A 23,164-nucleotide genomic window follows, 5' to 3' on the forward strand; every position below is an offset into this window, starting at 1 on the left:
TTTCTCGTTCAATGGTTTTTATTGAGTATGAAGGAATAAATTGAGTATGAAGGAATAAAAAATAATAAACAGACAATAACAATGGATAATAACAGATCAAGATCCCAATATACAAAGTGCCACAGGTCGTTGCAATGATGAGGTGATTAAAAAAAAAGGAAGGAAGTAAAACCAAGCAGTTGAGAGTCAGAGGCCAAATCTGCTCATAACAGTAATGCAAGCCCCCTACTAGTCTCTCAATTTGGCTAGAGGGACTTGTCTCGTTGGGAACATAGATATAGGCCTATCTGCTTAGAGTCGCTAGTATCTCTACCAGGTGTGCGCCATAAACAGCATAACTCATATATTGTGATTCAGCTAAATCCCAAATGCAAAACTAGTGTAACTAATAGGGGGAAGGGGGTAGTGGGTAAGTCCAGAGGTCCAGAGATTAACAGAGAGAAGAGATGAATAGTTAAATAATTCATCTCGGGTCCCTCTTTGCTGCTCCTAGCCCCTCCCTCCTGTCGACTGCCCCCACAGCAAGCAGCTTGCTATAGGGGCACCCAAGCCGAGCTGCAGCTTTGTATGTTTCAGCCATTTAGGAGTGAGAGTCCCGGACAGCTGAGAGACTTGTGACAATCGCTGGATAGAGATGGGGCGCAGGTAAGTATTACGGGGTGCTGGGGAGGCTGCTGCACACAGAAGGCTTTTTATCTTAATGCATAGAATGCTAAAAGATAAAAAAAAACTTCAGCTTTTACAATTCCTTTAACACTACCCTCTTCCCAGACTGAAAATGCTGCAGTCCAAAGGAGTTTTTGTTGTACTCCCAGTGGAGTGGAAGAGGAAGTGTGTTACTGGAAAAATCAACAGGAGAAAATAAAGGAAAAAAAATAAATAAAATCAAAGCAGCCACCATATTTAGGGATTGATAGACAGCAATATATTTCATGGTTTTAAGCTTTAATGAAACTTTAAACTTTGTCAACTGTAACCATTTTTTGGTAGATTGTCTTTTGTGTTTGGGGACATTTTCCTTCTCCTGAGCTTCAGCTAAGAGATGAATAACCTGAAACTTTCCTGCAGTATTTTCTGGCATAATTCACAATTCATAGTTTCCTCAATCATTTTTAGTGGTCCTGGTCCAAAGGCACCAAAGCAGGTCCAAACCACAATACTGCCTCAACCATATTCTCCAGGTTGGATAAGGTTATGATGAACTACAATGTTTACCTATTGCCAAATGTAAAGCTTTTTATTAGAACATAAGTTCTATTTTGTCTCATCTGTCCACGCAACATTTTTTTCAATAGTCCTCTGACAGATGCACGTGGTATCTAGCAAACTGTAGACAGGCAGCAATTTTCTTTCTCCTTGGAACCCTGCCATGGACACCACTGTTGTTCAGTGTTCTCCAGATAGTATACTCATGAACAGTGACATTTAGCAATGGTACAATTATATGTCACAAACTTGTGTGCTGCGTCTGGAGAGAAAAAAGTGTGTCATAACTATATGCACCTAATTGGAGGGAACACCGCTTTTTGTTTAGATTCTGTCGGACACCGGTGAAACTGGGGAACAGATCAATGTAACTTATTGCCCCGGATTATTAAACTAGTTATTCCCAGAGAGGAGCACTTAGATAATTGGAATATTCTTAGAAAGGACAAGGCTCTGTTTTAGGTTTAATTGACTGTAGAAGGATTTCACAAGAAAAAGGACATTAGTTATTATGACTGTCTTGAATCATAAATTAAACATATGCATCAGTTGCCTTACGGTTAACATTTAATGTGTAAGACAGTCTGTGCTGTGGTGTTCTGAGAAGCACAATTGTGAGATTTCCAGATGTGTGATACACATGGACTCCAAAAAGGGGTTCAAGTATCACACATATACACACAGTTCATAGAGAAATTCTGGTAGAACAAGGACTACAGGTGCTCCCTTTACTGACCTACTCCTGAAAATGCAAGTTGCCTGGCTGTGCATGACCTGTATACACTCCCAAAAACACTGACACCGTACAAGCATGCAGGCATTGAACTCAGAACTTTTGATTTGCATAGCAGTTCTGGGTTAGTGACCAGGCAGCAGCCTTTTTTAAAAAGAGAAATCAGCAATGGCAGCCTCCATATTTCTCTTAGCATAGGTTTTCTTTATGTTTTCTGCACTTGCTGACAACCTTCAATTACGTGTTTTGTCTGCCTGCAGCCTTATGCCATAGTTCAATTTCTAAACAAGTTCATTAAGATTTCCTACAAGGAGCAAAAGATTGAAAGTAATGGAAGGTCTTTCATCCCAACTTTTTATGCCTGGAACTCAAAATGGACCACCTTATCTTTTTGGATTCCTGTGCAGTAGCACAAGTAGTATGTTCTCCATAGTGGTGAAGTGGGGGCACATATAGTAATTAAACTTGGGACGTTTGTAATACCTGAACAACCTTTTAACAATAAATAATTCTCCTTGTAGTGTATTATAAAGTTTGTTACTTGTGGACTTCTGTCCAATATGTCAGTACTAACAGTCAACCAGAAGTGGACCTGTGGCTGCTCTTAGACATTTAGTAAAACATTTGTGTCACACTACATTCTGTTCTGCTGAAGCTTTATCCTCTTGGCGATAAACAACCGACTGAAGTAGAGTAATAATGTGGAGGTTAAAATATTGTATATCATAATTATCTGCTACATCCTCTACTACAATGATGCAATGGAACGCGACTGCAGCTTTGACAGTATTACGGCTTCTGTGAATTACGTTATGGCTTGAATACAACTAATAAATATCTAAGACCGTATGTTCTGTCTTAGCTGCAGCTTCTAGACAGCAGCCATACATCTGTATTAAATTTACATGGGTCAGTGTTAGATTATTCAGTTTTATACATCCACCAGGATCAATTACTGTGCATGTATTTCCCTGTACGCTGCTTAGTAAAACAAATATCAAGTCCGCCACCTTCCTCTCTGCATGTGGACTATCCTTTTTCTAGTTAAAAGTTTAGCGTCAATTGTAACTTTAAAGAAAAAAATAAATAAAAGCAATTTCACAGAGATCTATTTTCTGTACACATCCCAATTAAAATCCTGAAAAATATTCACAATTGTCTATAGGTGCTGAATAACCTTTTTAATTTACCAACAGTTTACTTCACAAATTAAAGGAAGTATGAAAGATCAGTACTGGCAGCACTGAAGAAGTATCAGTATGCCCTATGTGCCCATTCTGACCATGTCTGTTAGAGATAATTGGAGATGTCTGAATCATGCAACTGCTGTGATCTAGCTGTATATAGTACAGAATTACACATTCCAGCCAAAAGTTTACACAGAAAAGGATGGCAAGTTACAAAATGTTGAGGTAAGCCATCTGTCAGTTTTTGAAAAGAAGGGTGCAAATGACACCATAATACATTTCCACAGCTATGGGGTGGTGAAAGGACATTTATTTGGTACAAAATATAAGTTATCATAAAATATATTGATGAAGTTTGCCTCATTGTAGCAACAACATTCCAATTCTACAGCAACCTATGGATTTATCATTTTAGATTTATAAAAAGCTGAGATTACCCAGTTTTAACAATTTCGGACTCAAATTTAAAAGCTGTTAAATTTTGCTGTTTGTTTTTAAATTTATTTATTAAGGTAGAGAGGATTTTTTCTATAAAAATTGCAGTGAAAAATATACTACGTAGCAGCAGGTGGATAAGCAGCAAAAACAAGATGATATTTTAACGCGGGCGTTCCGCATGTCCGTAGATCATCCTATTTTTTTGCGGAAAAATATACGGACATAATGTATGTCAATGGCATTGCGGATCCGCTGACATCCGATTTTCGTCCTTTCAGTTCTGTTCCATTTTTTGGAACGGAACAGAACCCTATTTTTGTTCCGTTTAAAAAACGGAACGGATGCAATATCAGATGTCAGCGGTGTCATCCGCTGACATCCGCAATGCCCATAGACATACATGGGCATTTGTGTCATCCGCTCCGTATGCCCGCAAACGGATGGGATGATATGCGGACATACGGAGCGGATGACACAAATGTCATCCGCTCCGTGAAAAAAAAAAAAAAAAGTGCCGGAGCGGATCGCAATGCGGTCCGCTCCGTGTGAAAGAGCCCTAAGGCTTCATGTACACGGGACGTTGTTAAAAGTCCCTTTGAATGCTGGAATTTTTAGGACGTTTAAAACGTCCGTTAGGTTGCGTTTGCACCCACGTTTAGCGGGCGTTTGCGTTTAGAACCGTTCCTAGGAGGTCAAAAAAATCATTCCCCTTTAAAATGGAAAAACGCGAGCGCTAAACGCGGGTCATCACATTCGATCGCGTTCGGTCACATTCGGTCGCGTTTTTGCGTTTGAAACGCCAGGAAACACGCGTTCGAACGCAAATCCAAAAAACGTCCCTGAACTCAACTGCCTGCAAATGACTGTAAATGACCCCGTGTACATGGACAGATAAGATAACATGTAGGTGGGTTCAGGGGCTTCTGAAAAAAACGCCCAACTGCTCCTAAACGGCCATTTACAACGTTCCGTGTACATGGTTCATTTAGCTTCCCTGATCTTTACGGCCTACATTAAACGAGTGGCCAGTTCCCATCTTTCCCAGGACCTTCTATGGTCAGGAACAAGGGGAAGAAGACCAGCTGCTAGTCACCTTAGGTGGAATACTTACACAAGCATCTTTTTCTAACATAGCATAAGATAAGCCTGTAAAACCTCCACTTGCATCTGAAAGGAGACTCTCTTAAGTATTAGAGGAGTGGTCCCAATGCCGTTCAACATGAATGGGTTTGGAAGGTGGCTTCTGTGAAAATGAATGTCATTACAAAAACAGTTTTTTTGTACTTACTAAAAAATCTGTGACTAAGGCCAGCCATACACGGTTCGAATCCTGCTAAACCGGCTGAAATTCAAACCGTTAAAGTGTTATTAAACCCAGGACTTGGGATGGGCTGTGTGTTCGAGTCTAACGAAAGTTCGACTTGAACATCAGCTATTCGTGTATTCGCTGAACACACAAACAAATGGGATGCTCGGCGGGAAGTTCGCCCTCCAATGAGCACCCCATAATGCACTGCACTCTTGCAGTGCATTGATTGCGGATGATTGGCCAAAGCATGCCCCTGACCTGTATGCTTTGGCCAATCACAGCACAATGTACTGTGAGAGCCATGATTGGCCAAAGGAAGAGTGCCTGACGTTACATGACATCAGAAGGGGCGGTGCCACCGGGTGACGTAGCCGAAAGGCCCTGCCCCTTGCCTATATAAAAGCTGTCAAAGCAAAGAGAAGGCATTCAGCGGGGTGACTCCCAAGAGGCGAAAGCCTTTTTTTTTTTTCGGTACTGGCGGGCGATATTGACGATGAATTTACATTGAGGGTCGCTATCTTTTTCATTTTTAATAAAGGACTTGACAAAAACTGTTTCCTGTGTTTCTTCCTTCTTGACACTTTTTTTGGTGAATGGGTAGGGGTACGATGTACCGGTTACCTATGCACATAGGGGGGAGGGCTGGGATCTGGGGGCCCCCCATGTTAAAGGTGCTTACAGATTCTGATAAGCCCCCACCCGCAGATCCCGACAATCCAAGCCCAGGGTTGTCTGGAAGAGGCCCTTGTCCCCATCAATGTGGGGACAAGGTGCTTTGGGGCGGGGGGGGGCAGAGCCCCCTAACAGCCCAAAGCACCCACCCCCCCATGTTGAGGGCATGTGGCCTGGTGTGGTTCAGGAGGGGGGGGGGGCACTCCCTTGTCTCCCCCAGCTTTCCTGACCTGCCAGGCTGTATGCTCGGATAAGGGTCTGGTATGGATTTTAGGGGGGACCCTATGCTTTGTTTTTTTCCGATCTGTATTGCAGGTAGCCGACAATACATTACAGCAGTGAGCAAGTTTAAATGCCTTTTTTCCTTTAGAAATGTCAGTATTGCTACATCGTACAGATGTGCCACTTTTTTTTTTTAACAGAAATCAGATGTGCCACTTTACAGGCACATTAAGGGGACTCCCCAGGCATGATATTTAAAGGAATTTTTCATTTTTATTGTTTCACTTTAAGCATCATTAAAATCACTGCTCCTATAAAAAACTATAAATTTTAAAACAATTTTTTTGCATTGATTAATGTCCCCCAGGGCAGCACCCAGGTCCCCATACACTTTTTATGGCAATAACTTGCATATAAGCCGTTACAATGAGGACTTTTGATTTTTCATGTTCTGTTCTTGTCCCATAGACTTTAATAGAGTTTGCATGTTTGCTGGAACTTTTTCCCTGTTCGAGATGTACTGGTGCCAACTTAACGGGGGGGGGGGGGGGCAGGGTGTTCGGCCCATCCTTACCCAGTACCCTGCATTCACTATATCTGGTCTCCCACAGTACACAGAACATGCAAATGTAATCATTTTAGTAAATAGAAACCGATAAATACCGTTTCTTATCAGCAGTATATAACAGTCTTGTGACTTCTATCAGTGCAAGGTTAAAGCTCGTAGGAGGTGTTTTCATACTGCACTGGCTGCCCCATCAGGCTGCACGACCCCTGACCCTCTGTCTGGGCAGTGCTGATCACATGCACTCTCCCAAGGAAAAGAAAAAAACCCTCAAGCAACACACACCAAACTGAGCATGTGCAGCCTGACTTCAGCAACTCTGTCTTATCCGGACATGTTGTTATGGGGACAATGCAAGAAGAGGAGGATCTGTGCATACAGAATCAAACAGCCTTTTTACACAATGCAGAGGTTTAACCTCTTAGGTTCCACAGTATAAGAGTATAACAAGCATGCTTTACTGCATATACAGACTGATTTTACGGTTGTGGGTTAAGTAACACTTTATTGAGCAGGCTGCATGTGCCAAGTTGATCAATCAATTTGGGTAAAACCAGACTGCCGGATTCTCTTGTGATAATCTTTAGCAGCTGCTACAGTCGCTAACAATAACCACAGTTTTCTAACAGCAGGGACAGCTTCCCCCGCCACCCACGGGGAGAAGACAATGGCCTGACAGGAGGGATTCCCGCATCAACACTGTCTGTGTTGATAGGGGAATCAAGTGAATTTCTTTCCTGAAACTCGTAGTTGCAGGAGAGATATTCGCTCCATGTATGGCCCTCCTTAAAGTTCATTAAGGGACACCAAATCAGAAATAATTCAGATATAATTTGGTTATATTGTTGTTTTTAGGAGGAATTGGACATTGGCAAACAAAAAATGGGATTTTTGTCTTACCGTAAAATCCTTTTGAAGTTCATTGATGGACGCAGTCCTCTGTTCTCAATAGACGCTAGGCAGAAAAAAGTTCTGACTATGCCTATGGGCAGTCCCAGGGGGTATACCCTCTCTCCCTGCTATAGGATGTCAGTTTTGTATCAAAGCAGTGTCAGAGAAAACAATACCAACCCAACTCAATAATAGAGGGGCGGAGACTGCGTCAGTCATAGAACTTCAGAGAAATGGATGTTACGGTAAGACAAAAATCCCATTTTCTCTATCGTTTATTGAGGGACGCAGTCTTCTGTTCTCAATAGCAGTAAGGACATCCCAAAGCAGTACCATAAAAAACATGAGGGGTGGGAACAGCAGAATATAATTCCCCAAGGCTGAACCACAGCCAACCAGGCAACACAGGACTCATCAGAACAACAAGATGAGACCCACCTGAACAAACATTAAACCCCCAGAAGGGAGACTAAAAACACCCTTAAATAGCGGCCTGAAAAACCTTGCGGCAAAGGGAAGCATCTGCAGATGCCAGCACATCCACATTAAAAAACTTTGTGAAAGTATGAACAGATGAGCAGGTAGCCGCCGCCTTGCAAACCTGAACCACAGATGCCCGATAGCGAAAAGCCCCGATTGCCCGAACCACATCTAAAAGTATGCAATGCAAATTCCTTAGGATGTTTAGGCTTAGGACACAAGGAGGGTAACACAATGTCCTCATTTAAATGGAAACCACCTTCGGAAGGAAGGATGGATGCTGACGAAGTACCACTTTATCCCTGTGAACCACCTGATAGGGGGAATGACAGGAAAACACTGCCAGTTCTGACAGCCTGCACGCAGAAGTAATAGCCACCAAGAAGGCCACCTTCTGAGATAATGTAAGCAGGGGAATCTCCCGAAAATTTTCAAAGGGAGGTTTCTGGAGAACCGACAGCACCAAAATTAAGATCCCAAGGGAGCAACTGAGGTCTCATCAAAGCAGCCAAATGTCGCACCCCCTGGATAAAACTATGTGCCAGGGAATGGGTGACTAATGGCCTTTGGAAAAACATTGCCAAGGACGAAACCTAACCCTTGATAGTACTCAAGGCCAAATTTTGATCAACCCCCCGTTGAAGGAAAGTCAAGATCCGAGCCACCGAGTAAGAGACTCACACCACGCAATATATGACTTCCAAGTGCGATGATCGATCTTTCTAGAAGTCGCTTTTCTCGCTTTAAACAGAGTGGGAATCACAGAAGCAGACATTCCCCTGTCCTTCAGCACCTGGCTTTCAACAGCCAAGCCGTCAAAGCCAGCGACCATAAAGCAGGATGGAAGATTGGTCCTTGAGACAGCAGATCCTCCCTGAGAGGAAGTCTCCAAGGAACGTTTGCGAATAGCCTGACCAGGTCGTCGTACCAAGCCCGGCGAGGCAATTCCAGAGCCACAAGGATGACCGGAATCCCTTTCGCCTTGATCCTGCAAAGAAGTTTCAGCAGCAACTTGATAAGCCGATACTGACCCCACGGAGCCACCAGCGCGTATGTGGCATCTGCCAGAGGGTCTTGAGAGGGAGCCACAATCCTCTGCATTTTCCTGTTGCTCTGAGACGCCAACAGATCTACGTCTGGAGTGCCCCAACGAAGGCACAGGTGCTGGAACACCTATGAATGGAGAGACCATGCTGGAGCCAAGGTCTGCCGACTGAGGTAATCCGCCTGCCAATTTTCCACTCCAGGAATGTGGACGGCGGAGAGAGCTGGAACAAAGCCTTCCTCCCACTGAAGGATGCCTGCCACCTCCAAGGCCGCAAGGACACTTCTGGTGCCCCCTTGATGATTGACATAAGCCACAGCCGTGGCAATGTCCAATTGAATCCACACTGGACAGCCCCGAAGGTGCTCCGACCAGTGGATTAGGCAAAGCCTGATCGCTCTCAGCTCCAGAACATTGATTGGTAACCTGGATTCCGCCAGAGATCAGATCCCTTGAGCAGAAAGCTTGTCGAGAACCCCTCCCCACCCGGACAGACTGGCATCTGTAGTGATCACTGTCCAATATATGGGGAGGAAGGATTTTCCTTGTTTGAGCGTCGGGGACCGAAGCCACCTTAACAGAGAACCCCTGGTCACCTGACTCAACTGGATCGGATTGTCCTGAGAACTTGGATCTTTGTTCCATTTGAGAAGATTTTCCTTCTGGAGTATTCTGGTGTGAAATTGAGCATAAGGTACCGCCTCGAAGGACGACACCATCAGTCCCAGAAATATCATACAAGTCCAAAGGGACGGCAATAGCTGAATCACAGGCTGGATTTTATTACGTTTTTTCGGAGGAAGAAGCACTCTGGCTGAGGACGAGTCCAAAGTCAGTCCCAGATAGTCCAGCCTCATGGAAGGAACCAAGGACGACTTCTGGAGATTCACAATCCACCCAAACTCCTCTAGACTTCTCATGGTGATCTCTAAGTTTGTCACCAGCGCTGTGGGAGACTCCGCACGGGGAAGCAGATCGTCCAGGTAACCCAGGACCGAAATCCCCCGCTGGCGTAATAAAGCCAGGACCGGAGCCAACACCTTTGTGAAAACCCGAGGAGCAGAGGCGAGACAAAAGGGTAATGCCACAAACTGACAGTGATCCTCTCCCAAGGCAAAACGCAGAAACTGTTGATGTCTTGCCCATATTGGGATGTGAAGGTGTTAGGTACCTGTTAGGTAAAGTCCGAAGTGGAGCTTGAGTGCTGACGATTCAGGCGAAAACGTAGTCAGAGATCAGGCCGGCAACAGATCGAGAAAAGCAGTATCCAAACGTAATCCAAAGAATGGTCAGGCAGGCAGAAGTCATACACAAGCTGGCGGTGAAGTACAGATTCGGAAGGCTGAAGAGGGGTCAAGAATACAGACAAAAGTTCATACACGATAGTCAGTAAAAGAGCAAACAGCACACCCGGGAAGATATTCCAAAACAAACGGGCATTGAGGAACAGGATGTGCTGCTATTTAAAAGGCTGGTTAAGTTGTACATTGTTCACAGCTGGTTAAATTGTACATTGTTCGCACACTTTGTTTGTACGTTTACTGTACATAGGTATGGACCATAGGGTGAGTACCTGGATAGAGAACTGGCTCCAGGGGAGAGTCCAGAGGGTGGTGATAAATGGGGAGTACTCGGATTGGGCGGGTATGGAAAGTTGGGTTCCCCAAGGTTATGTCCTGGGACCAATCCTGTTTAATTTATTCATAAACGACCTAGAGGAGGGGATATCTAGCACAATCTCGGTATTTGCAGATAATACTAAACTAAGCATGCCAATATCTTCTATGCAGGATGTGGAAACCTTACAAGCAGACCTGAACAAAATAATGGGGTGGGAAAGTACATGGCAGATGAGGTTTAATGCTGAAAAATGTAAAGTAATGCACTTGAGAGTCAGAAACACGAAAGCAAGCTACTCGCTAGAGGGGGAACCTCTGGGTGAATCTAAGATGGAAAAGGACCTGGAAGTACTATTGGACAACAGGCTTGGCAGTGGCATGCAATGCCAAGCCTCTGCAAGCAAAGCCAACAAAATACTGGCATGTTTAAAAAAGGGGATTCACTCCAGAAAGAAAGAGATTATTCTCCCACTCTACAAGACTCTGGTCTGGCCACACCTGCAGTATGCTGTCCAGTTCTGGGCACCGGTCCTCAGAAAGGATGTGCTGGAATCAGAGAAAGTCCAGAGAAGGGCAACAAAAATAATTAGAGGAATGGAGGACATCAACTATGAGGAAAGACTACAAGCATTGAACTTATTCTCTCTGGAGAGGAGACGCTTGAGGGGGGATATGACATCAATGTACAAATACTGTACTGGTGATGACCCTAGCATAAAGGAACAAACTTTTCAGAGAAAGGCAATACAATAAGACACGTGGCCACTCACTAAAACTAGAGGAAAAACGGTTTAACTTTAAAATACGTAAGGGGTTCTTTACTGGGCAATAAGGATGTGGAATTCTCATCCACAAGCAGTGGTATCAGCGGGGAGCATCGATAGTTTAAAAAAACGATTAGATGGGCATCTTAAAGACCACAACATAAAGGGGTATACAATGTACGGTTAACAGCAAACACACACACACACACATCATTGGTTGAACTGGATGGACTGGTGTATTTCTTCAACCTTACAAACTATGTAACTATGTAACAAAGCCTAGTGCCTGAGGGTCACATTACAGGCAAGCCACACAATCTTTGGTCCAGAAGGGTTCAGGTACAGCCTCTGAGCTGGTGCCAAGGATTACCTGATTCAAATAGCTGCATAAAAACTCAGCTTAGCAGTGGAATGATAAATACTTGATAGAAGAAAAAGATCTTATGGAAAAAAACCAAACGTGTCTCGTAAACAATTAGGAAGCTTTTCTCCAAAGAAACACTAACAAAAAACTGAGGCTTTTTTGTTTGCAAGTGTCAAATTCATCCTGAAGGCAGTAGTATAATGCATTTGTCTCTGAATTACTTATGATCCTGTGTCAATTAATGAATGATAAAGAATAATTTATATTTGCGATCTACTCAAGTTCTTGAACAACCATATTAAAGTCAAATATTGACCTGCACCAACTTATCTAGGCCAACAAAGCCCAAAACACCCAAACACCCAACACCCAAAAAAGCTTTGCTGGCCTCCAGACAACAACTCCCCAGTTTTTGCAATATTTTTTAGCTAGGCCATTTTTTTTCTCATTAATTGGTTGTTTTAGTCCACATATTTGCCACTTATTAGATTTTTTTTTGGCCCCCTTTCTGAATTTTAGAGACTAATGCATAAAAATTCCAAAAGATAAGCGGTTTTGGATATATTGTTGGCCTGCCCCTATTTATGGGAAAATTCCAACACACATGCAGAGGGAGGTGCAAGCGGATGTCCACTTAGTGGGCTTTATGTCCCATACTAAGCACCCAAGAGTAATGTGACGTTACTCACCCCATGGGCTATTCATACATTTTTTAACATGAAACCTTGCAAGAGGTAAAATAAATAAGGGTACTGCTAGCTCACTCCAAAAAAAAAAAAAATTCTCTCTGTTTAATTATGTATTGGTCTTTTGCAACCAGGTCATATATAGCTATCACAATGCTCCCCAGTGTTTTTAGGGGCTCAGCTAGAATAATCTCCCCTCTCTTCCTGTGCCAATGAAAACAGATCGACCAGACAGGAAGGGAGGTAAAAACTTCAAGGACAACAAAGAGAGAAGTAAAAAAATGCTTTTGTTCAGTGGAATAGGGGAAGACCAGAACGTCTGTCATCTTTGTATTACAGTTTTTGTCCCTGTTGCAGACTTTCTTATTCTTGTCTAATCTTATTCTTGTCTCTCCAATTGAGGCCACAGGAGCAGTAAACACTGACAAAGATTCTGATCCTTCCACACTCTTTAAGAACAAAAAAGGAATATATACCTACACAGAATGTTTGGTGAATGTCACATTCACTGCTTTATAAACATACCACTAAGGACAAAGTTACCAGGAAGCAGATAATTCTACTCAGTAGAGTGGCTTAATTTATTCAAGCAAAGAATAAAAAAAAAAAAAAAGTTTTAAATATGTATGCTGCATTTCTCGGGTTTGTTTTTCATTGTACAATTTCAGGAACACATTTAACTACATACGGTGGACCCAATCACTTCCCTATGAAATAGAAAAATCTATCCCTAGAACAAGGAATTCCAGTAATTTATCTGATGAGAATTACAGTTCATTAATTTACATAAAACAGCTTTTGACAAATGAGACAAATGTCTTGAAATGACAAATCATCAATACATACTACTGGGAATAATTTACTACTTACCAAGGGCATGGACTCTCTGCTTGTGCTTCTTCTTGTTGAGCCTGGGTGGCTGGAGAGCCTGCTCCTCTGTGCCAGTTTCACAAAGTATTTCAAAGAATGTTTTCATCTCTTCTGTGATGGCTTCAAAGAAAGTTTCATTGATAAACTTAATAATTAATGAAGAGTCTATAACATGGCTTAAAACAAACATATCCTCTTTTATCATTGCGTACAGCTTGGGAACAGCATTCTGGTAAGCACCAAGTATATTTTCAGTACTTCTCCCTCTGTAGCTATGAAGAAGTTCAACAACAAAATGATACTGGATATTCTGGTATTTAACAAGGACATCAGACTCTGTGAAAAGAAAAAACAGGTACTGCAAACACTTTGATTTTATCCGAATTCCAGAAAGACTATTGGAAGTATGAGAAGTGGCTTGCAATTTTGCAACTAGATGACGCCGTAAATGCAGTCTCACATCATCCCATACAGCCTGCAGATCCATGGATAAGTCATCATCAATAGCATGTAGTGAGGTCTGAGATGCGAATTGAAAATATCCTCCACTGGCTGAAGTAGGAAAAGTTACACCACACTCACTGGAAAGGTCCACTAGAAGCTGTAGGATCATATCTTCCTGACCTTGACTGTTTTTCAACAATTGTTTCTAAGGAAAAATTATGAAAAGGAACAGAATAAGATCATGATATCACAAAATGCAATTTTTGTGGTAGCATTTAACAGATTACCTGTGAATTGCAATTAGTCAAATACCTATTTAAAAAGATTACCTAGGTGAAGTTTTTCTTAAACTATTGTAAATGGCCATAGCAGCCACCATCCTCAAAGAGGGCACTCCTAACTTTTTTGGTGGTAGTGAGGACATTACATGTTATTACAAAGACTAATTGTTTTGTCACTCCTTATAGCTGCATATAAAGGAAGTAAACAGCGAAGAAGGCACATATGGTGTTCACCAATAACAGGGTCTGACCAGCCCAATTTATGAGTGTGCCTTTCAAATAAATGGCAAAAGAAACCTCTAACCCAAAGGTCTCCAAACCAGTTTATTATCCTTTAGACTAGGGATGCACCGAAATTTCGGCCACCGAAATTATCGGCCGAAAATGAGCCTATCCCATTTCGGCCGATAATGGGTTAACATTGCCGAAATTAATATGGCCGCCGTGAGAAAGGAGGAGGGCGCAGCACAGGGCAGGTTTTAAAAGCCCCGCCTCTGGCCGGCCGCCCGCCTCTGGCCGGCCGCCCGCCTCTCAATGACGTCCCTACTACGATCTGTGCATTAATGAAGTGACATACCAGGCGGGAGGGCGGGGCGAGCGGCCGCTAATAGATAGAACTATGTGATCCTTCCCTGTCAGCTCAGCGGGACTGTGTGTGAATGAGAACTGAACTGACCTGACACCGGGCGGGGGGGGGGGGGGCGGGGGGAGCAGCCGCTAATAACTATGTGAGAGCTTCACTTCCCTGTCAGGCACGTATCTCCTCTGACAGGGAAGTGAAGCTCTCACATAGTTCTAGTTATTAGCGGCCGCTCGCCCCGCCCTCCCGCCCTGAGGCAGCTTACCATTGGTATTAGTATTAATTATGCGGGGGTAAATGTATTGTCACTGCTGGTCACTGCTGCATTAGTGACCGACCAGTGGCAGTTAATTAACCCCTTTGTGCTGCATTAGTGCAACCAGTATCAGTGTTAATTAACACTGGTTGCACTGATACTGGTTGCACTAATGCAGCACAAAGGGGTTAATTAACTGCCACTGGTTGGTCACTAATGCAGCAGTGACCAGCAGTGGCAATACATTAACCCCCTCATGCTGCATAATACAAATACCATTGGTAATTAAATTAACCTCTTGCCAACCCATCACAGTACATATACTGTGACAGGATGGCAGCGACAGGTGTACGTAGCTGCCTGTTTTTGGTGTATGCCCCTCTTCTTAAAATTATTTGGGGGAAAAAGTCATTTTCGGTTTCGATTTTCGGCCAAGGGCATCCTGCATTTTCGGTTTCGGCCCAAAATTTTCATTTCGGTGCATCCCTACTTTAGACTTTAGGAGGGCCAGTGTGCACAGTAGGAATAAACAATACCTTGTTCTTTGGAATTCGGGAGATAAATAGTTGGTGTCAGTGGGAAGAATAGTGACCCATTTTTGTTGTCAGTGGAAGGAATTATACACCATCACTGGTGTCAGTGGAAGAAATAGTGCCCAATTGTTGGTGTCAGTGGTAGGTATTAGGCCCCATTGTTGGTGTCAGTGGCAGGAATAATGCCTCAAGAGCCGGATAAAGGCAAGCAAGGGCCAAGCAAGAGCAGAAATTTAGAGACCACTGCTTTAACCAATGCATTGAGATAAGAAGTCTCATATAAAAGAAGGTCAAAATTTTAACGCGCTTTACATATCCCGTAAAATATCCAAACCTTCTGCCCTACTGTCATGTCCCTCCCCCACCCCCCAAAAGCCATCAGTTCTTGTCTCTGAAAATGATGTCAGGAGTTAATGTGTACATACAGCAGCTCCTGCAGGTACAGCTGTAAAAAAAAGAACCATCAACACTGTTTAGACATGAAATAATAACATTGATTATTTTGTAACTGATTCATTCATCTGTAGAACAATGGGATGAACTTTGATCTAAGGACACTGTCACTTAAAGCAACCTGACAAGTTAAAGTGCTACTAAACCCAGGACCCTGCATTCAGTAAATCTTCTGGTCTACCACAGTACACAGAACATGGAAATGCAATAGTTTTAGTAAATATAAACTGCTAAGTTCCTTTTCTTATCAGCAGTATATAGCAGTCTTGTGACTTATATCAGTGTCTGGGTAACGTTTGTAGGAGGAGTTTCCATTCTCCCCTGATTGTCCTATGAGGCTGCAGGACCCTGAACCTCTGTCTGGACATTGCTGATTGGTCCTGTGCTGATCACATGCGCTCTTCCAAGCAAAAAAAAAAATAAAATGAAAAACTCTCTTGCAATATACACCAAACTCTGCATGTGCAGCTTGCCCTCAAGGCTCTGTACTTTCAGGAGATGATTTGGGGACTGTGGAAGAAGGGGAGGAACAGAGAAGACCGTAATAAAACTGAATTTTTGACTTACCGTACAATCCTTTTCTCTTAAGTTCATTGATGGACGCAGTCTCTGATGCATATCAGGGTTATGCTGCCCCCTACAGGAGTAGGACACTAGGCAGAAAAATGTTCTGGCTATGCCTATGGGCAGTCCCAGGGGGTATATCCTCTCTCTTCCTGTATAGGATATCAGTTTTGTATCAAAGCAGTGTCAGAAATAATACCAACCCACCTCAAAATAGAGGGGCGGGTACTGCGTCCGTCAATAAACTTAAGAGAAAAGAATTTTATGGTAAGTCAAAAATCCAGTTTTCTTTATCGTTCATTGACGGACGCAGTCTCTGATGCATATTAGTAGGGACATGCCATAAAATGAGGGGTGGGAACAGCAGCAAATTAAGTCCCCGAGGCTACATAGCCAACCAGGCAACATAGGACTCATCAGAAAAAAAGATAAGGCCCACCTGAAAAAAAACATTCAACACGCTCAAGGAAGGCTAAGAAGCCCCCTTAAACAGCAGCCTGCAAAACTTTGCAGCCAAAAGAAGCATCTGCAGATGCCAGCACATCCACCTTATAAATTTTGGTATGAACAGACGACCAGGTAGCCGCCTTGCAAACCTGAAGCACAGATGCCTGATGGTAAAAAGCCCAGGAAGCACTAAGAGCCCAAGTAGAATGCGCCTTAACAAGGAGGAACCTGACTTTTAATTGAATAAGCCTGCACCACTGTCTGTCTGATCCATCTGGAAATAGTCTCAGCAGACGCAGGCAGCCCTTTCTTTGGACCATCCGGGAGTACAAAGAGCGAATCTGGCTTCCGAAAAGACTCAGTAGTCTCCAAGTGGATTGCTCAAACCCTGGATTGCTCAAACCACATCCAAAGTATGCAGTGCAAATTCCTTAGGATGTTTTGGCTTCGGACACAAAGAGGTCAACACAATGTCCTCATTTAAGTAAAAACTGGAAACTACCTTTGGAAGGTAGGACAGATGCGGACGAACTACCAGTTAATTCCTGTGAACCACCATATAGGGAGAACAACAGGACAACGCCGCCAGTTCTGACACCCTGCATGCAGAAGTAATAGCCACCAAGAAGGCCACCTTCTGGGATAAGGTAAGCAGGGTATCTCCCGAATTATTTCAAAAGGAGGTTTTGAAGAACCGACAGCACCAAATTAAGGTCCCAAGGTGGTAACGGAGGTTGCACCGGAGGTGCCAAATGTTGCACCCACTGGATGAAGTTAAGCACCAGGGAATGGGTGGCTAATGGCCTTTGGAAAAAAATTGCCAAGGCCGAAACCTGACCCTTGATAGTATTCAAGGCCAACTTTTGATCAACTCCCCTTTGAAGGAAGGCCAAAATCCGGGCCACCGAGTAAGCACGAGTGGGAGCCCCAAGAGACTCTATGATGAGTCTCTATATCATACTCACGTATGATGAGAAATCTTCTTAGAAGTCGCATTCCTCGCTTTAAGCAAAGTGGGAATCACTGAAACAGACAATACCCTGTCCTTCAGCACCTGGCTTTCAACAGTCAAGCTGTCAAAGCCAGCGACCGTAAAACAGGATGAAAGATTGGCCCCTGAGACAGTAAATCCTCCCAGAGCGGAAGTCTCCAAGGAGCATCTGCGACTAGCCTGACCAGGTCGGCGTGCCAAGCTCGGCATGGCCTGCCGGAGCCACAAGAATGACCGGAATCCCTTCCTCCTCAATCCTGCGAAGAAGTCTTGGCAGCAACTTGAGAGGAGGAAAGGCATACATCAGCTGATACTGACCCCACGGGCCATCAGTGCGTCTGCGGCGTCTGCCAGAGGGTCCTGGAAGCAGGCCACAATCCTCTTGCACTTTTCTGTTGATCCAAAATGCCAACAGGTCCATATCTGGAGTGCCCCAATGAAGGCACAACTGCTGGAACACCTTCGGATGGAAAGACCATTCCCCTGCATCCAAGGCCTGTCGGCTGAGGTAATCCACCTGCCAATTTTCCACTCCTGGAATGTGAACAACAGAGAGAGCTGGAACAAAGCATTCGGCCCACCGAAGGATGCCTACCACTTCCAAGGCCATAAGGACACTTTTGGTGCCTCCTTGGTGATTGACATAAGCCACGGCCGTGGCATTGTCCAATTAAATACGCACCGGACAACCCTGCAGGTGCTCAGTCCAGTGGACTAGGCAAAGTCTGATCGGTCTCAGCTCCAGAACATTGATCGGTAACCTGGACTCTTCCAGGAACCAGACTCCCTAAGCAGACAACCTACCGAGAACCCCTCCCCTACCGGACAGACTGGCATCCATGGTGACAATCGACCAATACACAGGGAGGAAGGATTTCCCTAGCTTGAGCATCAGGGACCGAAGCCACCATACCAGGGACTCCCTGGTCACCTGGCTCAGCTGGATCTGGTTGTCCAGGGAACTTGGATTATTGTTCCATTTAAGAAGGATATCCTTCTGGAGGATCCTCGTGTGGAATTGAGCGAAGGAGACCGCCTTGAAGGATGACACCATCAGTCCCAGAACTCTCATACAGGTCCGAAGGGACAACCATTTGCTGATCAGCAACAGATGAACCGCGGTCTTGAGTTTTTGAAGTTTTTCCTGTGGAAGGAACACCCTTGCTGAGGATGAGTCCAAAGTCAGGCCCAGATAGTCCAGTCTCATGGAAGGGACCAAGGATGACTTCTGAAGGTTCAGAATCCACCAAATTCCTCCAGAGTTCTCATGGTGATCTCCAAATTTATTTCCAGCACCGTAGGAGACTCCGCGCATAGACGCAGATTGTCCAGGTAACCCAGGACCGATATCCCCCGCTGCTGCAACAGCGCCAGGACCGGAGCCAACACTTTTGTGAAGACCCGAGCAGCAGAGGCGAGACCAAAGGGTAACGCCACAAACTGATAGTGATCCTCTCCCACAGCAAAACGGAGAAACTGTTGGTGTCCTGCACATATTGGGATGTGAAGGTAGGTATCTGTGATTTCTATGGAGGCAAGGAAACCCCCCTGATGTAGGGAAGCCACCACCGTGCGAACTGATTCCATCTTGAATTTTTGAACTCGCACGAAGCAATTCAGTGCCTTCAGGTCCAGGATCAGAAACACTTTCCTTCCTTCCTGGGGACCATAAACAGGTTTAAATAAAAACCCTGAAAACTTTTCGCGCACGGAACCGGAACTATTACACCCTGTTGTACAAGGTCCTGAACTGCCCCAAAGAGAGCTTGTAAGCGATCCAGGGACAGTCACACATTGGAAGGAAAAAAACCTTACCAGCGGTATGGATCGAAACTCGATCTTGTAAACGGACCGTATGACCTCCTGAACCCATTTGTCTTGTATCCGGGGCAGCCACAGGTCTGGAACCCGGCAAAGACGTCCACCCACCCCAGATACGGGTGAGGGCGCACCTTCAGGCTGAGGTGGCCTAGATTTTTGTTTGCCAGCCCAGGGTCATTTGGAACTGCTTGAGGGAGTCTTAAAAGGCTTCGCCTTATCGACTGACCCTGAGGGACGAAAAGACTTCTTGTGTGCTGAGAAGGAGGGACCCCGACTGCGACGAGGGTCTTTATCCTTGTTAGCCTGCAGGAGGGAGGTATTCTTACCCCCTGTGAGACTTTTTAAAATCTCATCCAGATTAGCCCCAAACAGGCGACCACCTGGAAAAGGTAGATCAGTCAAGGCCTACTTTGATGTCTGATCCGCAGACCAGCACTTTAGCCAAAGTATACGCCAGAGGACCACTGCCAAAACCAATAGTCGGCCAATATATGGGAGCAGTATCCAGTGCGGCATTGCAAACAAATTGCAGTCTCAGCATCAGCTGGTTCAAAAGCTCTGCAAAGGCAGGGGGAAGTTCTTTCCCCTCCAGGTCACGGCACAGCAACTTAGCCCATTCAGTCAATGTTTGCGAGACAAGGGCAACCGTAAACACCGGTCTTAGAGCAGACCCCGCCAGGGAGTACATATTGCGGGCCACTTCTTTAGAAGGGACTCTTCAAAAGGGTAGCATCTAGCAATCCGTTTAGGCACGCCAGGTGAACGCTTTGGGCGGTCCCATTCTTTTTGAGCATGGCATCAAAATATGCAGGAAAGGGAAAAACCTTTGCCATTCTGAATGGCTTGCGAGTGCCAAAACGTAACCTGCGCTTCCGTCGCAGTCGCAGCTGTGTCCTTCATTTTCAGGGTCTCACGTACAGATACAACCAGTGCGTCCATCAGCGCCTCATCTTGCGTGGCAGTTAAGGTAAAAATGTCATCCTCACTGTCAGAGGAGACAGGGCGCGAGGTAGCGGACCCGGCAGGGAGACCTGTGTCTCCGGTGGCTGAGTCAGACTCAGAATCTGAGATATCAGATAAGGCAGGGGTAGGTCGTTTCTTAGCACCTCGACCCCTTTAAAGGCTACCTCCACCCGGGACACAAACGATTCCAGGACCGCCGAAATGGCATCTATAGACAGCTGGGGTCCGGTAGGCCCTGCGGCCTCCTTGAGGGGGTCAGATGGGGACACATGATCTGTAGAGTCCATGTTGCACCAGGGGAACCCGTCAGCAAAAGTTAAAAAAATGTTTTTTTTTTCTTTTTTTAAAAAGCGTCCCAACGCGCCACAGCGTCCCTCAGAGGTCAGGCAAAGCGCAATGGAGACCCCCAGCAGAGAGAGACCCCAAAACTCACTGTACCAAAGATGCACCAGGAGGCCCAGAACGTCTGCACAGCACGTGTGAGCAGCAATCTCGATCCAAAAGGGGAGGATCTAAAGAGCAGCCCAGAGTATAGGGAGGGGCTCCGCCCACAAAACGCCTCCAGGAACTCCCATCCTGATTCCTTTTAGAAAAAACCACCGCAAAATGGCCGTGCGGGGGCCGCCAATCTCCTCAGCACATGAGGCTACAAGATAATGGCAGCCCCGTGCAGCCTGCAGAGCAACCAAGGAACCTCGTGGGGGCCCCCCAGTCTCTAGAATGGGATTGATTGGAAGGTGGGCCCTGAAGTGATAGGAAAGGACCCCCCTGCACGATAGTTCGTTTGTCGGCGGGGGCGAACCCCCTGCCCCCACATGCAGCCTGAAGCGTGGTCCCAGCCCCCGGTAGTAGGCCTAATAGCCCCCAGCAGTGAGGGGGGAGGGACTCAGGTAGGTGGGGGGTGCGTGACAGGACAGCGGGAAACCCGGGATTGTGAGGGTCTGACTGTACCAGGGAGGGGCTCGCGTCCACCCCAAAATCTGCCAGGGGAAGAGGGGGGAAAATGTACTTACCATACCGAAACAGGCACTGTTCCTGACAGAATCCCTCTCCGCCGAAGTGGGGGGGCTGTCGGCCAAATAGGAACGCTGCGACTCAGGCCTAGACCTGGTCGTGTGCGACCTGGCAAAACGTTTAACTTGCGGGCCCAGTCCCCATCCAGTGGGACTATGTCACGGCCAATGGGGTGACCACTGGATCTATATATTTAGCCCGTCGCCCAGATCCAGCATAGTTACTTGTAGATCTCACAGGAAAAAATCCGGAGAAAAGCTAACTGAAAATAAATTATCTAGAATAAACTTTGCCAGGACCAGAGGTCCCAGCAAGGAACTAGGTCTTTATTGCTGACTAGGCAGATTAAAACTGACATCCTATGCAGGAAGAGAGAGGGTATACCCCCTGGGACTGCCCATAGGCGTAGCCAGAACTTTTTTCTGCCTAGTGTCCTACTCCTGTAGGGGGCAGCATAACCCTACTGATATTCATCAGAGACTTCGTCCGTCAATGGACGATTGAGAAACAGCCGTTTTACAGCCATTTTTAAAAAAAGTTTGAATTCCTCTGATTGGCTGAGAAGCGGGTGGATGCCATCTTGATTTATTTAATCTTGGCCAATTAGAGGAAGTCTTGTATTCACTGATAAAAATATCAAGCTTCAGAGGAATGGCTGAGCAGCGCTCAGCACAACTCAATTTTGTTCTAATAATGGAATAGGAAGTCTGCATACTGCTGCTGGAACACAGGGCTGTATACCGTAGTTCATTCTACTGTAAAAACAGTTTAAACGAGTCACATGTATTAATAAAGGAAATAATTAATTTGGGCTTAGCCCAAAAAACAATTTCATGTGAAATGCTGTCTACACAGCTCTGATTGAATCTAAATATAAAGCTCTACTGAGAAGGTATAGGATAACAACTAGGCTAGCAAAGATGAGGAGTGCACAGGATTCGTTCTAGTGTTTCAGAAACTGTGGCCAGATGAGAACCATGGTCTATCTTTGGTGGCAATGCCCCAAAGTAACTAGGTTTTTGGATTAGGACATTTAATCTGACTTGCTTGTAAACATGGGTAAACATTTTTAGATCACTAGAAATAACTCCTTTCCAGAAATTGGATAACGAATTCCCGAAAAAGACTAAACATTTCTTACATGATATTAGCTGCCAGGGTGGTTATTGTGCTGTGTTGGAGTCAGGTGCCGACCCAGGCTGAAAACAGATAGCAGGAGTGCAGAACGAACTGCAGTCCTATGATCCATAAAAGTATAGCCAAAAAAGCTTTGGCCATACTTTTCCTTTAAATGAAAAACCCAGCGCTCCAGTCAGCGCTAGAGGAGAGCAGAGAGCTGCTCACTGACAGTCACAGCTCTCTGATGAGAGTGGAGGGAGAGAACTGAGCGATCAAACACTACAGAGCCGGTGGGGAACAGATGCAGCATTGGATTGATGCTGCATCCACTTAGGTGAATATAAATAAATAGTTTGTTTTATTTTATTATTTTTTTTAAACCCTAAAACTTCTCTTTTAAGTTTTAGTACTTATTTACAATTAGCCATTCAGCTACCGATTAGATATGGGATCCTCAAACTCAAGCCCTGCAGCTGTTGCGGAACTACACATCCCATGAGGCATTGTAAAACTCTGACATTCACAGACATGACTAGGCAGGATGGGAATTGTAGTTCCTGAACAACTGGAGGGCCATAGTTTGAAGACCCCTGGACTAGATGATGGAGGAAATGCTGCCAGTACACAACTACACAGCTATAATCAAA

General features: G+C 44.9%; 1 protein-coding gene across 1 annotated transcript in view; it reads right to left on the minus strand.

The window, feature by feature from the left end:
* The window catches only part of KIAA0825, a 735,478-nt gene that overhangs the window by 668,955 nt on the left and 43,359 nt on the right, over positions 1-23,164 (minus strand). Inside the window, exon 4 of the mRNA XM_082247736.1 lies at positions 13,052-13,700. Coding sequence (XP_082103862.1) covers positions 13,052-13,700 — 649 coding nt within the window. The remainder of the gene's footprint in view (positions 1-13,051; positions 13,701-23,164) is intronic.

The sequence above is a fragment of the Pelophylax lessonae genome (assembly GCF_965119305.1).
Source record: "Pelophylax lessonae genome assembly, chromosome: 1".
Classification (NCBI taxonomy): Eukaryota; Metazoa; Chordata; class Amphibia; order Anura; family Ranidae; genus Pelophylax; species Pelophylax lessonae.